Genomic DNA, 14343 nt, shown 5'->3' with positions numbered 1-14343 from the left:
AATGCAAATTGATAAGCGAAATGTCAATAATGGTGGAAGATATGTTGGAAATGATAACAATAGAAATAATAAAAAATAATACAAAGAACATCATAATAAGTTGTGTATATCGATCGCCATCCTCAAATATTGAGCTATTCACTGATAAACTATTGGAGTTATTAGAAAAAAGTAGAAATAAAAAATTTTTTCTATGTGGAGACTTCAATATTGACCTAGGAAATATCACTGATTCAAACAACATAAGTATATTCATAAATTCAATGTATAGTCTGAATCTTTGTCCATTAATATCAAATCCTACAAGAATTACAACTCAAAGTGCTACTATAATTGATAATATTTTCACAAATGTAACAGACGGTGATATGCTGAGTGGTATCTTGAAGACTGATCTTAGTGATCACCTACCAGTCTTCACTATTTACAAGAAAGAAAATGGTATAATTAAAACAACTACAAGAAAAAACAAAAAAATTAACACGTCAAAAAAAGCATTAGACAAATTAAAAGCTGAGTTGGAACATCAAAAATGGGATAATGTGTACATAAATGATGTGAATAAATCTTATGATGAATTTATGACAATTCTAGAGGTCATCTATTATAAACATTGTATGCAAAAGAATTACACTAAGAAAAACAAAGTGGATTATCCATGGATGACCAAAGGATTAAGAAATGCATGTAAAAAAAAGAATCATTTGTATTCGTGTTTTTTGAAATCAAGGACCAAGGAGGCTGAAGAGAAATACAAAAAATACAAAAACAAATTAGTTAGTATCATAAGGAAACACAAGAGGGAATACTATAGTAAATCATTGCATGAATGTAAAGGTGATATGCGCACAACATGGAGAGTAATGAATACTGTTTTAAAAAAGCATAAAGAGAGAACGGGACTTTCACAACATTTTGTGGAAAACGATGTGGAAATCTATGAAAATGATGAGATTGTCAATGGATTTAATAATTATTTTGCAAATGTTGGGTCTTGTCTAGCAGCTTCGATTCCTAAAGTGGAAAAAAATTTAAGTTATTTAAGAAATGGTTGTGGTGACAGTATGTTCTTGAGTGGAACAGATAAGGAGGAAATAATGAAAGTTGTCAAAAAATTTGCTGATAAAAGATCAAAGGATTGTGAAAATATGGATATGGTGGTTGTAAAGGAAATAATGAGTTATGTGATTGAGCCATTTACATACATCTGTAATTTATCATTTTCAAAAGGAATTTTCCCAGATAGAATGAAGGTTGCTAAGGTAGTTCCTCTTTTTAAAAATGGTGACAAATGTACATTTAGTAATTATAGGCCTATATCTCTATTACCACAGTTCTCTAAAATTCTTGAAAAATTGTTTATGATTAGATTAGATACATTTCTTGAGAAAAATAATATTTTAAGTAATAATCAATATGGTTTTAGGTCAAACTGTTCAACATCTTTGGCTCTCATGGAGTTGATAGAACAAATTACTACAGCGGTTGATCAAAAACAACATTGCATAAATATATTTGTGGACTTAAAAAAAGCATTTGACACAATCGATCACACCATTCTGCTTGATAAATTGAATCATTATGGTATTAGAGGTCCTGCTCTGCAGTGGATAAGCAGTTATTTGAGAGACAGAAGACAGTTTGTTCAAATAGATGAAGTAAAATCTAATTTGTGCAGAACTCCATGTGGTGTACCACAAGGTTCAATACTTGGACCTAAATTGTTTATATTATATGTAAATGACTTAATTGAAGTATCTGATATCTTCAAATGTGTTTTGTTTGCTGATGACACTACTTTTTTCTGTCTGGGTAAAGATATGGAACAATTAATTGAGTTGATAAACAAGGAATTTGTAAAAATACAGGATTGGTTTAAATCAAATAAGTTATCATTGAATATTGATAAAACTAATTTTATGGTATTTAGTAAAAAAAAGATAACTTTGGATTTTTGTTTCAAAATTGATGGCATTAAAATATGTAGAGTAAATGAAGTAAAGTTTCTGGGCGTAATCATTGATGATAAACTATCATGGAAACAACATATAAATTTTGTAAAAACTAAAATATCAAAGTCCAGTGCAGTATTATATAGAGTAAGGGACTTGTTAAATAATGAAGCTTTACATTTACTTTATAATACAATTGTAGTCCCACATTTTACTTATTGTGCCAATGTTTGGGGTACAGCATGTAAATCCACAACAAGGCCTATATTTATTCTGCAAAAAAGAGCAGTAAGAATTATAACAAGAAAGAGTTATTGTCATCCTTCTAATGTTCTGTTCAGTCAATTGAAATTACTTAAGTTTTATGATTTGGTGGATTATAATATTCTTTTACTTATGTTTAAGGCCCATAATTGTTTGCTGCCATCAAACATTCAAACATATTTTGTAAAAAGGACGAGTGGTTATAATCTAAAGGGATTAAAAACCTAAGTACAGAACCAGTTTGAAGGGACGCTCTACGACCAAACATGGAATAGGTTTATGGAATAATTTGGAGGATGATGCAAAAATGGAGAAGTCAATTTTTACATTTAAGAAAAAGATAAAAACTATTTTGTTGGAAAAATATAAACAACTGTTTGTCTAATTATTTTAAATGTAAAATCTGTTTGAGTTATCTACGTTGTTGCAATATTGTGATTGACTTTTTGTTTGAATTGATAGTTAAATTGATCTGTTAAAGAAGGAGCAGATTTGATAAGAAATTTTTTCTTCTTCTGCTTCCTTTCATTTTATGTTTATTTTTTTAAAATTATCTAAATTGTATTTGAGTGTTTTTTTAATGGAACTGAAATGAATGAAATAAATAAATAAATAAAATAAATAAATAAATTTATCCAAATCCTCCTCCACTGGTATAATCACTCCCTTCAGTACTTTATTTTCTCCAACATTGTGTTTCTCTATCACCACCTTTTTGCAGATATTATCAACTTGTAATACTTTGTTTCTTCAGTTTTGCAGATCATCAGTAAGTTTCCATCCCTCAACACCCTTTCCACGCTTTCCATCCACGCTTTCCACTTTCAAAAACCTATAATGCAACTTTAAAACAGATTCCCAGCCGGTTTTCACACCTGATGGGAACAGAGGGGCCTCGTCTGTGAATTAGAGGAACAAAAGACTCTTACTGTTAAGGTGTTTAGGTGTGAATTGCCAATCTACATATGTGTGTGTGTCTTATCCCACTCAGCCTTATAACCTGAACCTCTCACTCTCTGCTCTTTGAATAGAGAAAGCTCCTCGGATGAGGAGCGAAACGTCTTCTGTTACAAATAAAGTCCAGTTGTTTTTGTATTGAACGCTTTTTGAATTCATCCCTCAACACTTTCACCATTTATACCTCTCCTATTTTCTTTTTTATTTCTTTAGATATTATAATTGGGCTTAAGTATCCCTGGTTTTCCTCTCTCTTAAACTTGAGAATTATTTTAAATTCCTCCCTCACGACCTTCCTACGAATCGTTCTTTCTTCATCTGAACTATTTTCCTCTAATTCTTTTATTTCCTTGACTATCTGACACCCTCCCACCTTCCTTCATATCTCCGCTGCTTTTTTAGAGGGGGCTGTGGCTGAGTGGTTAGAGCAGTCGTCCTCAATGCGAGAGTTGGGGGTTCGAATCCACCAGCAGTCACATGCTGAAGTGTCCCTGGGCAAGACACTGAACCCCTCGTTGCCTCTGATGTGTGTCCCATCAGTGTATGAATGTGATCTAAAGCTGTGATTAGTCTCTTTAGAATAATTTGTTTAATTAGCTTTGTATAGATCTAGTATAGAGCTGTATGAATGGGTAAATGAGGACACAGATTGTTGTGTAAAGAGCTTTGAGTATCTTGAAACAAGATAGAAAGGAGCTATATAAGTACAGTCCATTTAACATTTCTCGACACCGTCCTCTTCCTCTTCTTACTTGCGTCCAATCCTCTAACATCCTGTCCTTGTCATCTCCTACCTGGTTTGTCATTCTGACCGAGTCACATTCCAGCTTATGCCAACCGTCCAGTCCAAAATCCACAATTATCCATCAAAAAGTTTGTCCTTCCAAGTTTGAAATTTGCACCATGAGCCGCACCATCCACCCTGCTCAGTGCTCTGAAAGACTGCTAAACTCCAAAGGAGAAACTAATCAGGAGTAATGAGGAGACACACTAGGGAGTACAGATAAGGAAGGCCCACCAGATGGCACCATCTTTACAGGGTGAGGTTTTTTTGTGTGTTTGCTGATTTAAAATGTTAAAAATGTAATAAACAGAATTAAACACAATCTTTCCTACATGCAACATTTTTAAAGGGGAGCTTTTTATTGTTGCATTTGCATCCCCTGTCCACACAGTCTGAGCATCCATCCATCCATCCATCCATCATCTTTACCTGCTTCTTCCTTTTCGGGTCGCAGGAACTTTGGTGCTGAAATAGTTAATAAGAGGAAACTGGACACCGCAGAAAGAGGTCAGAGAAGGCAAGCCTGTGATCGGAAGGTCACTGGTTCAAATCCCCCAACTTTTAAAACAACATTTGGGTGGGAAAATGAAACATCCACACCTGCCTCCACCCTCATTTGCCCCATTCTGGGCCCCTTGAGCAAGACCCTTAACCCCCCACCATCTGCTCCCCCGGGCACCCTAGATAGCAGCTCTCTGCTCCACACAGAGGGCTGTGGTAGCTCGGTGGTGTGTGGTTGAGTCAGGAAGGACATCCTGCGTATAAACAATCACCAAGTCTTGGTGCAAGTTAGTTCACTGTGGCGACCCCTGAGTATTTTTATTGGTTTTATTTTGTGCAAATTTGATTTAACTTTGTCACTGAAGAGGATACTTTTTTTTGGTTGGGGGTCAGAAAGGCCAATTTGTGCTGATCGTGACTGATTTATGGCACCAATAAAAGAGTAAAACATCAAATGGGGTGAATTCTTTTTATGGACACTATACAGGAAGTGCTATAGAACCACATTCAAAACTGAACATTTCTCAGTTTTTGAAAACAACAGATTTGACTGATGTCTCATTCCACCTCAGTCCATCTTGTTGTAGCCTCCTGGACCTTCCAGTGAGGTCCAGTTCTTATCGTTGCTGACTAGTCTCAGTGAGGTCCAGGTCAATTCCAGACAGCAGCTCTCCTCCACAGGAGCGGTTCATCAATTCTTTGAGCGCTTCGTTTACGTCGTTGTTGAAGACACTAGAGAAGCTGCAGTTAGGGTACCCTCCACCTCCTCCATCCATCTGGAAAGAACCTACCGCCTCCTGAACCCATCTCAGCTCATTGCTGAGCTCCTGGCGTAGCGCGTCAAAGTGATCTTGCCTCTCCTGGTAGCGCTCACTGACAGCGGTGAGGCTGCCGCTGAATGCCTGCATGTCATTCTGTAGGCTTTTCTTGGAGGCCTCCACCTTTCTGAACTCATAGCGGATCTGTGAGAGCTCATGGCGCACGGCCTCACTCTCCTCCTTGTACCAGGCCTCCTTCTCGTTGTAAATAGAGACCAAGGCATCAATGTCCTCCTGCAGAGTGTCGTGGGCTGCTGCCAGAGAAACAAAAGAGCTCTCTATCTGGTCGATGTCCTCCAACACCTGGGCAAAGCGCTCAAAGTTCACATACGTGTTGTTTGGTGGCATGCTGGAGTGGGACTTGATGGTGTACTCCCTCAGGCGCTTGGTCTTCAGCTGCCGTCGCCCCGGTCTCTTCGGCTCCTGGGCTATTTCCTCTTTGTGTTCGTTGGACTGAAAGATTTAAACAGAGGAGAGTTAGAAATGAGAAAAAAGTGAAGAACTGTAACACCCCCCCCCCCCCCCACACACACACACATGTTAAAGAACATGTTTATTCTGGTTCATGTGGCTCTTCATCTTTTAATTGGGGACTGCCTAGTAAGGTAGCCATTATCCACCTGAAGAGGGTCTTACTGACCCTCTCCTCACTGAAGAGTCTTATCAACTTTACTGCAGCCCAACCCACAACGTGTCCCCCCACAAATGTTATATCGGAACGACCGGCTTGGCACCGTGATGTGTGCTATCACTTTCAATGGCATTTCAGGTTACCATGGCAACATAATTTGCAAACACAGACGCCATTTTTCTCCTTGAAAAACACTCTTCACAGCCTCTAACTGACACAGTGAGGTCACATGACCTAGTGAAGAGGTCTGTGAGCAAAACTCTGATTAACCTTTGGAACCATTTTGGTTCAAGATGGCTGCCACAGCTACCTCAGAAAACTCAAAATTGAAAACAGCTCAGTCATTCTTTGAGATATTGAGCTGAAATATGGCATGGGTGTAGCTGAGAGTGAGTTGTTATACATTCCTGATGCAAATTACAAATCAGAGAAGGCCACCTGAGCTAAAAAGGAAAAATACGATAGCTCAGCTATATTAAAATATACTGAGCTGAAATTTGGTGTGCTGGTAGCTGAGAAAAATGCTCAACACATTCTGAATTCAAATCTAAAATTGCAAGATAGCCCCATACATACTGAATTTTAAAAAATTCAAGATGGCTGCCAAAGCTAATTTCAAATGGCTTTAACTCAGCTATTTTCACACACATAGAGCTGAAATTTGGTGAGGTTATAGCTGCGAACATTCAACACATACTGAATCCAAATCAAAGATCCAAGATGGCTACCATAGCTTAAAAGAAAAAATGACTATAACTCATTGATTTTTTGATCATGCTGAGCTGAAGTTTGGTGTACTGGTAGCTGAGAGCAAACCCAAACACAGAGTGCTGTCAAATCAAGATTTTATAATATCCGTCATGTGGCAGTCCCCGTCAAAGTTTCTCCCAGAACTTTCTAGGACATTAAGCTCTGTTGTTTGTCAGATCTGTTTTTGAGTTTGTTTCTACTACTTCAGTTTAGTTCGCTCTAATTTTTGTTTTCTATTTCCTCTGACACACTAAAAAACTGAAATACAGTTTTTTTTACATACATTTCTGTCAAATGACTTTTGCGTACTTTGTGCTATTTAAGCAGTCGTGAAGCTCAAGCAGGATGAGTGTGTCGTGACTTTTACTTTAACTTCTGTACCATTCTAAATGTTTACCTTTTTAAAATAGAATTCAAAGAAATACACGAATCTCTTGATTCTTCTACAAACATCGTTCATTTTGAAATCTGCTTCATCCTACTTGCTTGTTTTCATTCTTATTATAGGTTTAGGGTTTAGCTAACATTTTGTCAGTTGTAGCTTTTGGCTACTTTTTGTAATTGTAACATTTTTGTTACCAATTTGCTACTTTCTGCTACTGTTTTGCTTCTTTTAGTTATAAGTTTTTGTATATTTATCTTTTATATTCCATTTTGTTATTTATACATTTTATCTACTGATTAGGCTACTGTCTTGTTGCTTTGAGCTACTGTCTAATAGCCTACTTTTACTTTTAGCTGCTGTTCTCTTTTTTTGTCTTTAAGGTACTAATGTGCCATTTTTAGTTTTTTGCTACTGTTCTGCATCTTTCTGCATGTAGCTACAGGTCTGCCCTTTTTAAGTTTAAGCCACAGTTTAGATAGGTTTAGCTACTGTTTAGCTAATTTTAGCTTAGCCTCTGTTTGCTACTTTAATATTTTGCTCATTGTAGTTATTTTTGAGCTACTTTCTTATTTTAATTACAGTCATAGTTCTGCATTTAACCATTAAGCTATTATTCTGCTGAGGAAGTCCTTCCTCCCTGTGGCTATCAAACTATTCAACTCCTCCCCGATTTCTGCACATAGGACAATAAATAAATACAGTTAATTAAAATAAACACTTTAATGTTTCTGTCTGCACTTGATCTGTGTTAGAACTTAACTGTTGGTATTTTTATATTCTGTTATTTTTATTTTCTCTGTTATTTTTTATATCTTGTATGATTCCTTGTGCATGTTCCTTTGTACTGAAACTCTGGCACAACAATTTCCTGCGGGATCAATACTGCTCTGTCTTATCTTCTTATCTTGTTTAGCTTTTGTTCGGCTGCCATGTGCTTTCAGGTACTGTTTTACTACTTTTAGCTTGTGCTCTGTTCACTTTAGCTTCTGTTTTGCTTATTTAAATTTTGGTCAGTTTTAATTTTAGTAATTTAGTCTTTGCTTCTTCAGCAACTTTCATGAAAGCCATTTAGAATTCACATTGTGATTTTGTAGAAAATGTAAAATGATTTCTCTACTTTAGGTTTGTATTAATCCCTTTTACAACAAGAAAACAGATACCAAAGGTCAGACTCACAAAACTTCTTAGTATTAAAGCTTGTTTTAAAATTGTTTATACTGACATTAAAGAAATAAATTAATTCAAATAAAAGTTATTACAAAATAAGCGTGAGTGAAAAATATCCTTTAAAAGATGAGTGGCAGGAATGGTGTCTGTAGGCAAGTCAACACAAAAACAAAACATCAAAGTTCATGCTCAATAATCCAGGTAGAAAAATGTAACCAAGTTAAGTCAGGTCCAGATCTTTAACTTAACTATGGATCAATGTTTTGAGCCACTTTGGCCATGGCTGCCTCAGACGAGTCAGCAGGGGAGAGGGACGACTCCAGAAACCATCAGAGCACCATCAAACTGGTTGACCCACTATGTGAAGGTGCTGGTTATAAGACTGAGTTTGTTGGGGCTCCTCAGACTGATGAAGTCCTTTGGATGAAAGACAAAGCATTTCAACACAAAGAAACCGTCCAGAGGACCTGACTTAACTTTGTTGGACAAAAACAAAGTGATGAAACATCCATCCATCCATCCATTATCTTTTACCCGCTTCTTCTATGTTGGGTCATGGGGGTCTCTGGTGCCCATGTCCAGCAATCACTGTGCGAGGGGCGGGGTACACCCTGGATGGGTCTCCAGTCCATCACAGGGACACATAGAGACAAACGAGACAAACAATCATTCACTCTCTCTCTCACCAAGAGACAATTTAGAGTTACCAGTCAGCCTAACATGCATGTTTTTGGTGTGTGGGAGGAAACTGGAGTACCTGAAGAAAACCCACGCATGCACGGAGAGAACACGCAAATTCCACCCAGAAAGGCCCCCGGACCGGGATTTGAACCAGGGACCTGCTCGCTGAGAGGCAGCAGCTCTACCAGTTGCAGTGATGAAACACTGATCCAAAAAAATGTATCAGAGCATCAAACTCTTCTCTAAAGATGATTCATCATCAGTTGAATCAAAATAATGTAATGCAGCATTTGGTTTCATGACATGGTCATGATGAGGCTCTAAACTCCACCGAGTCACTATTTATTAAACAGAAACTAAGCAACAAGAGAGAAGCTTCCAGGGGAATCTCAGAGTGGAGCAGCTATCAAAAGAAGTCAGCTGAGGTGGTTCAACCATCTGATGAGATGCCTCCATGTTGTCTCCCTCTGGAGTTTTCTAAGAATGTTTAGGGATCCCCAGGAGGAGCTGGAGGGTCTAAGCAGCGGAATATCTAGATTTTCCTCCTAGACAGTTTGATTGGGTTTGGGTTGGTTCGAGCTGGTTGGTGGTTTTAGTCAATTAATCTTCTTCAAGTAATTTCTGTTGTTCAAAACTACATCCAGCCTTCTACAGGATTTTTGAGGTTTAGGATCAGCCGGGAGCTGCTGATTAACTACTCAGAGGCGATCGTCAGTGGGACCACTTCTTTAAAAGCAGGAGTTCTGTCAGTTTGTGGCTCTTGAGCATACATGTGTGTGTTGAATAGAAACTCTCACAAAGAAAAGAACCAAGGTGCTGTAATGGCTCAGTCAAAGTCCAGAACTTCAACCTGACAGAAATGCTGTGGTGGGACCTTCAGTGAGCTAAGCAGAAACATCAATGAACTCCAGTAATGATGGAAAGAAGAGTGGGCCAAATTAATGTACAACCACGTGAAAGAGTGTCCTAGAGAAAACCACTGCAGAGTTATTGCTGCTAAATAAGGTTCTACAAGCAGCTAGATCAGGCACTGGAAAAGGTTTTTCCATTTTGAATACATTTTGTTTAATAAATAATGACGTAGTAGACTCTACTGAGTCTTGAGTTTTGAACCAGTTTGACATGACTGTCGATGAGGAAGAGGGCCGGCACCAAAGGAGGGGGCGTGCCAAAGACACCATCTTAGCACCAACATAACTGGTTTGTTACACTTTGGAGTAAACTGTTGGGGGAAGAATCAGTTTTGTGTTGTGTGTTTCCTTGACTGATGAAACCATCTGGATGGAAGGTGAAACGTTTCAGCAAAAAAATAAACTGTCCAGATGACCTGACTGAAAAATGTTGGACTCTACTGAGTGTTTCTGTCTTGTCTGAATAATTTTAGAACTGGAACAAACCAGATCAGTTGTGTTATGTCCTGATACATAAAACCCCTGACTTAGTGTTGGACTGTATATTCCTCATGACTGTAAATGAGTTCTGTGAGTAAAATCAGGTGAACTGACTGAATAATGTGTATCCTAAATAAAGTTTAAGTTGTTTTGTTTGGGGTTTTTTTGGGGGGGGGGGGGGGGGGTGGCACAGATGTAAGAGAAGGCGATCCTGTGATGGGAAGAGTCAGAGGAATTCTGGTAAAGGTTTATGGATGTTTCTCACCTCCAATGATAAATTAATGTTGAAGTGTGTTTGAGTTCAGAGAGGAGCCTGCAGGCACCTGATAAGGACGGTCTGTGAGTTGGGGAGCCGAGGCCATCATGAACTGTAGTGCTGATAAGTGTGTATAAGAAACTTCTTGTACACTGCCCATGGCAGCTTCTCCTGACGAGGCTTTAAACATAAAACTTTGAACATCTGAATAAGCCTGTTTCATGACGGTCTGCCCTTGCAAGTAAACTGGGTTAAAAATTATTTTACTGTTGTTGTGTGTGGCTCCTTTTAAGTAAGTCAATTATGCAAGGATATTTTTATCCAACAGGAAGGTCACTGCTTCAACTACCTGTAACAACAACATCAAATTAAAGCTGCAAGCAGCATTAGAGGCCCTATCAGCAGAGCACCCGGTCGCCATCGCGAACGCTCTCAGCCAATCCCGCACTCGTTCACCACGGGGCGAATTTCCCGAATCTTCGACATCACCTTCCGTCCATGTCGTTGCTTGTCCAGCTGCAGGTTTTACAAGTATAGGCGAAATCTGACCTTCCAGACAGGAGTTATGGTGACTTCCTGTTTTGTGGCGAATGTTTGACAAGCACTTCCTTTATGCTTTTCAACATGTCATGTGTGGTAATCAACAGTTAGCAAACAAAGTTTCAGTCTAATATCTTACACAGTGCGAAGCTGGAAGTGTTATCCAATAATCAACAGTTTTTTCTCTGAGTAGGTGGGGCTTAAGCGATTTCATGATTCAACAATATCAATGTTTCTATAAGTGCTCACTGATCACTCACATCATATCTGGTACATATTGGATGATCTTTCACTGAGATATAACTGTTGGAATAATCTAGGGGGCACACTAGAGTCATATGTTAAACCACAATATCAATATGTGTAGACGTGGTCACTGATTATGCACCAAAATTCTGGCTCAGATTGGATGATGTGTCACTGAGATCCAACTGTTGGAATAATCTATGGGGCGCACTTGAGTCAAATGTTAAAGAACAATATCAATGTGTCTACAAGTGCTCACTGATCATGTACATAAAATCTGGTACATATTGGATATTTCACTGCGATATAACTGTTGGAATAATCTAGGGGGCACACTGGAGTCAAAAGTTAAACAACAATACCAATGAGTCTAGAAGTGCTCACTAATGAGGTACCCAAAATCTTGCGTAGATTGGATGATATATCACTGAGATATAACAAGGGGGCACACTAAAGTCATATGTTAAACCATAATATCAATGTGTCTGAAAGTCCTCACTGATGACGGACATTAAATCTGCTGCAGTTCGGATGTTGTATCACTGAGCTATAACTCTAGGAAAAATGTAGGTGGCGCTGTGTAGGCTATTGGCCAATTATCATGGATTCCTGTTGAAGGGGTGGATGACAATCAGTCATAGTGTTTTTGGTGCACCTTGGCTTAAATCTGTGCACTTTAGAGCCAAATGTATTGTAACGGCGTCACTTCTGAATTCGCCACGCCGCCACACCCACATCTTCCAGCAAAAATGGTTTGTGCTTTAAAGCAAGTCAGACCAACTTGTTAAATTTCTTCTAACACAGGATCATCCTGATTCAGTCAAGGATGTCAGAGAGGACTCATTCCAAGCAAAACAAGTGACTTCCTGTTCTGAGGGGGCGGGGCTTTGATGACGTCCGAATATGACCACAGAGGATCGTCGGGCATCGGACAGGGATGACTCATGCCAAGTTTGGTGCATTTCGGTCTTTCAATGTGAAAGTTGTAGCGTTTGGAAATTTATGGCATGAAGCTCAACTTTGAGGCCAAGCCACGCCCCTTTAACATATACGAAAGCGCAAGCTTTTGATAAATTTTACTCCCCAATGTGTTAAGGGCATATGAACCAAGTTTGAAGGCATTCCATCAAAATCCCTAGGAGGAGTTAGTTAAAATGTGCCATTAGAAATGCCCAAAATTAACCCTTTGACCCAAAATGGCCGAAATCCTGTTGAGTTTGGCCCAGGGCTCCATGAGACTTTTTCATAGGTCCTGAGAAGGTACAGATGTTCACTGAGTTTCAGAATTATCAGTCCAAAAATGGCTTGGGGCTGAGGTTTTAAAATATTCTAGGGGGCGCTGTGGAGGCTATTGGCCACTTATCTTGGTTTCCTGTTCAAGGAGTGGATAATGATCGATCGTACTGTTTTTGTGCACCTTGGTTCAAAACTATTGAATTTAGAGCCAAACGTATGGCGATGGCATTATGTCTTACTTCGCCACGCCGCGCCGCCCACATGCTCCACCCAAAACTGTCAGTGTTGGAAAGCAAGTTACACCAAGATGTCTTCAGTCACTGGACACACTATCATGCTGATCATGTAACAGGGGTCAGATAGGGATTGTTCAACGTAAAACTTTACACTTCCTGTTGTCAGGGGGCATGGCTTAAGTGATGTCAGGATTTGACCATTCAGTCTTGCAGGGGACCGGATGTGGATCAATTACTGAAGGTTTCATGTCTCAGACAGTTTTCATGTAGGAGCTATTAGCGTTTTGTTTTTCATGGTGAGATGTCAAACTTTGAGGTCGGGCCCCGCCCCTTCAGCATGCTCCGAAACGAACCGTTTAGATAATTTTGCGTACCCCATGCCTTTTGACCAAAATGGCCAAGTTTGAACCCGACTGAGCGAAATCCCTAGGAGGAGTTTGTTCAAATGTGGAGGCTGTAAACCGCCAAAAAGGTGTTAAAATTGGCCCGGCATTCCAAAATGGCCACCTTCCTATTTATCGTACAACATTGGTGCCAGAGGGTTTCTGTGCATCTTGGGTAATTGGACAACTTACTAAATTTCATGTTTCTACGACAAACTAAGGTTAATGCGGATGGTATTTTGAAAATTTCTAGGTGGCGCTCTTGAGTCGCTTCTGTTGCAATTTTTGCCACGCCCTTAAAATACGTAATTTTTCACCTGTCCTGATGCGTCCACCAAATTTTGTGACTTTTGGGATATGTTAAGGCCTTCAAAACGGCAAATCATTTGGCGGAAAAAATTGCAGCTTGGGCCTGAAGAGAGCAATGGTGTTTCTCTGCTCGGGCCTAATTATGTGTGGGAAAAGTGGAGCACCCACACCTGCCTCCACCCTCATTTGCCACACTCTGGATCCTTAAGCAAGGCCCCACCTCTGTTCCCCCAGGCACCCTAGCTGGCAGCTCTTTGCTCCACACAGAGGCTGTGGTAGCTCAGTGGTCTGTGGTTGATCAGGAAGGACATACTGTGTGCAAACAATCACCAAGTCTTTGTGCGAGTTAGTTCTCTGTGGTGACCCCTAAAGAAGGGAGCAGCCGAAAGAAGTAAAAATTAACAATTAAATAAATAAAGATTAAGATTACCTTTATCCATGGATGATTGAGAGCATCTTGAATTGTCAATCTCTTTCTGGGAGCAAAAAAATATAAATATCAGCTTTAGACGTTTGACCGCAACTCTCGTTTATAAACCATGCTCATTACTTCTTATCTTTTTCCAGCAGCTGGCTGATGAACGTCTTGGCCAGCTCACTGGTGTGACCAAAGAACTCCTCGTCAAACTCATAATTTACAGCTGAGATGTTGCCCAGGGTGTCCTGTTTGGTCTCTCCCAGGAATGGAGATGCTCCGCTCAACCTGAACCAAAATAAACATCAGTGTTTGCTCTCAAACTGCAGTTACAGACCTTCTGTTTGTGCTCGTAGATCACTTACAAGATGTAGGTGATCACGCCGATGCTCCACATGTCTACTTCCAGTCCCAGTGGCTCATAGTTGACTATTTCTGGAG

General features: G+C 39.3%; 1 protein-coding gene across 1 annotated transcript; it reads right to left on the bottom strand.

Annotated features, from left to right (window-relative positions):
- Positions 1-4920: 4920 nt before the first annotated feature.
- On the bottom strand, positions 4921-14343 carry dapk2a (death-associated protein kinase 2a; the record flags this gene model as incomplete). Its single annotated transcript, XM_037692575.1, is given in 4 exon segments — positions 4921-5729; positions 13918-13963; positions 14038-14190; positions 14268-14343. Coding segments are annotated over 4 exon segments (929 nt in total), but the record flags the coding sequence as incomplete, so codon positions are not given.

This window comes from Nematolebias whitei, chromosome 2 (genome assembly GCF_014905685.2).
Source record: "Nematolebias whitei isolate Nwh7 chromosome 2, NemWhi1, whole genome shotgun sequence".
Taxonomy (NCBI): domain Eukaryota; kingdom Metazoa; phylum Chordata; class Actinopteri; order Cyprinodontiformes; family Rivulidae; genus Nematolebias; species Nematolebias whitei.
This window is presented reverse-complemented; position numbering and strand designations above follow the sequence as displayed.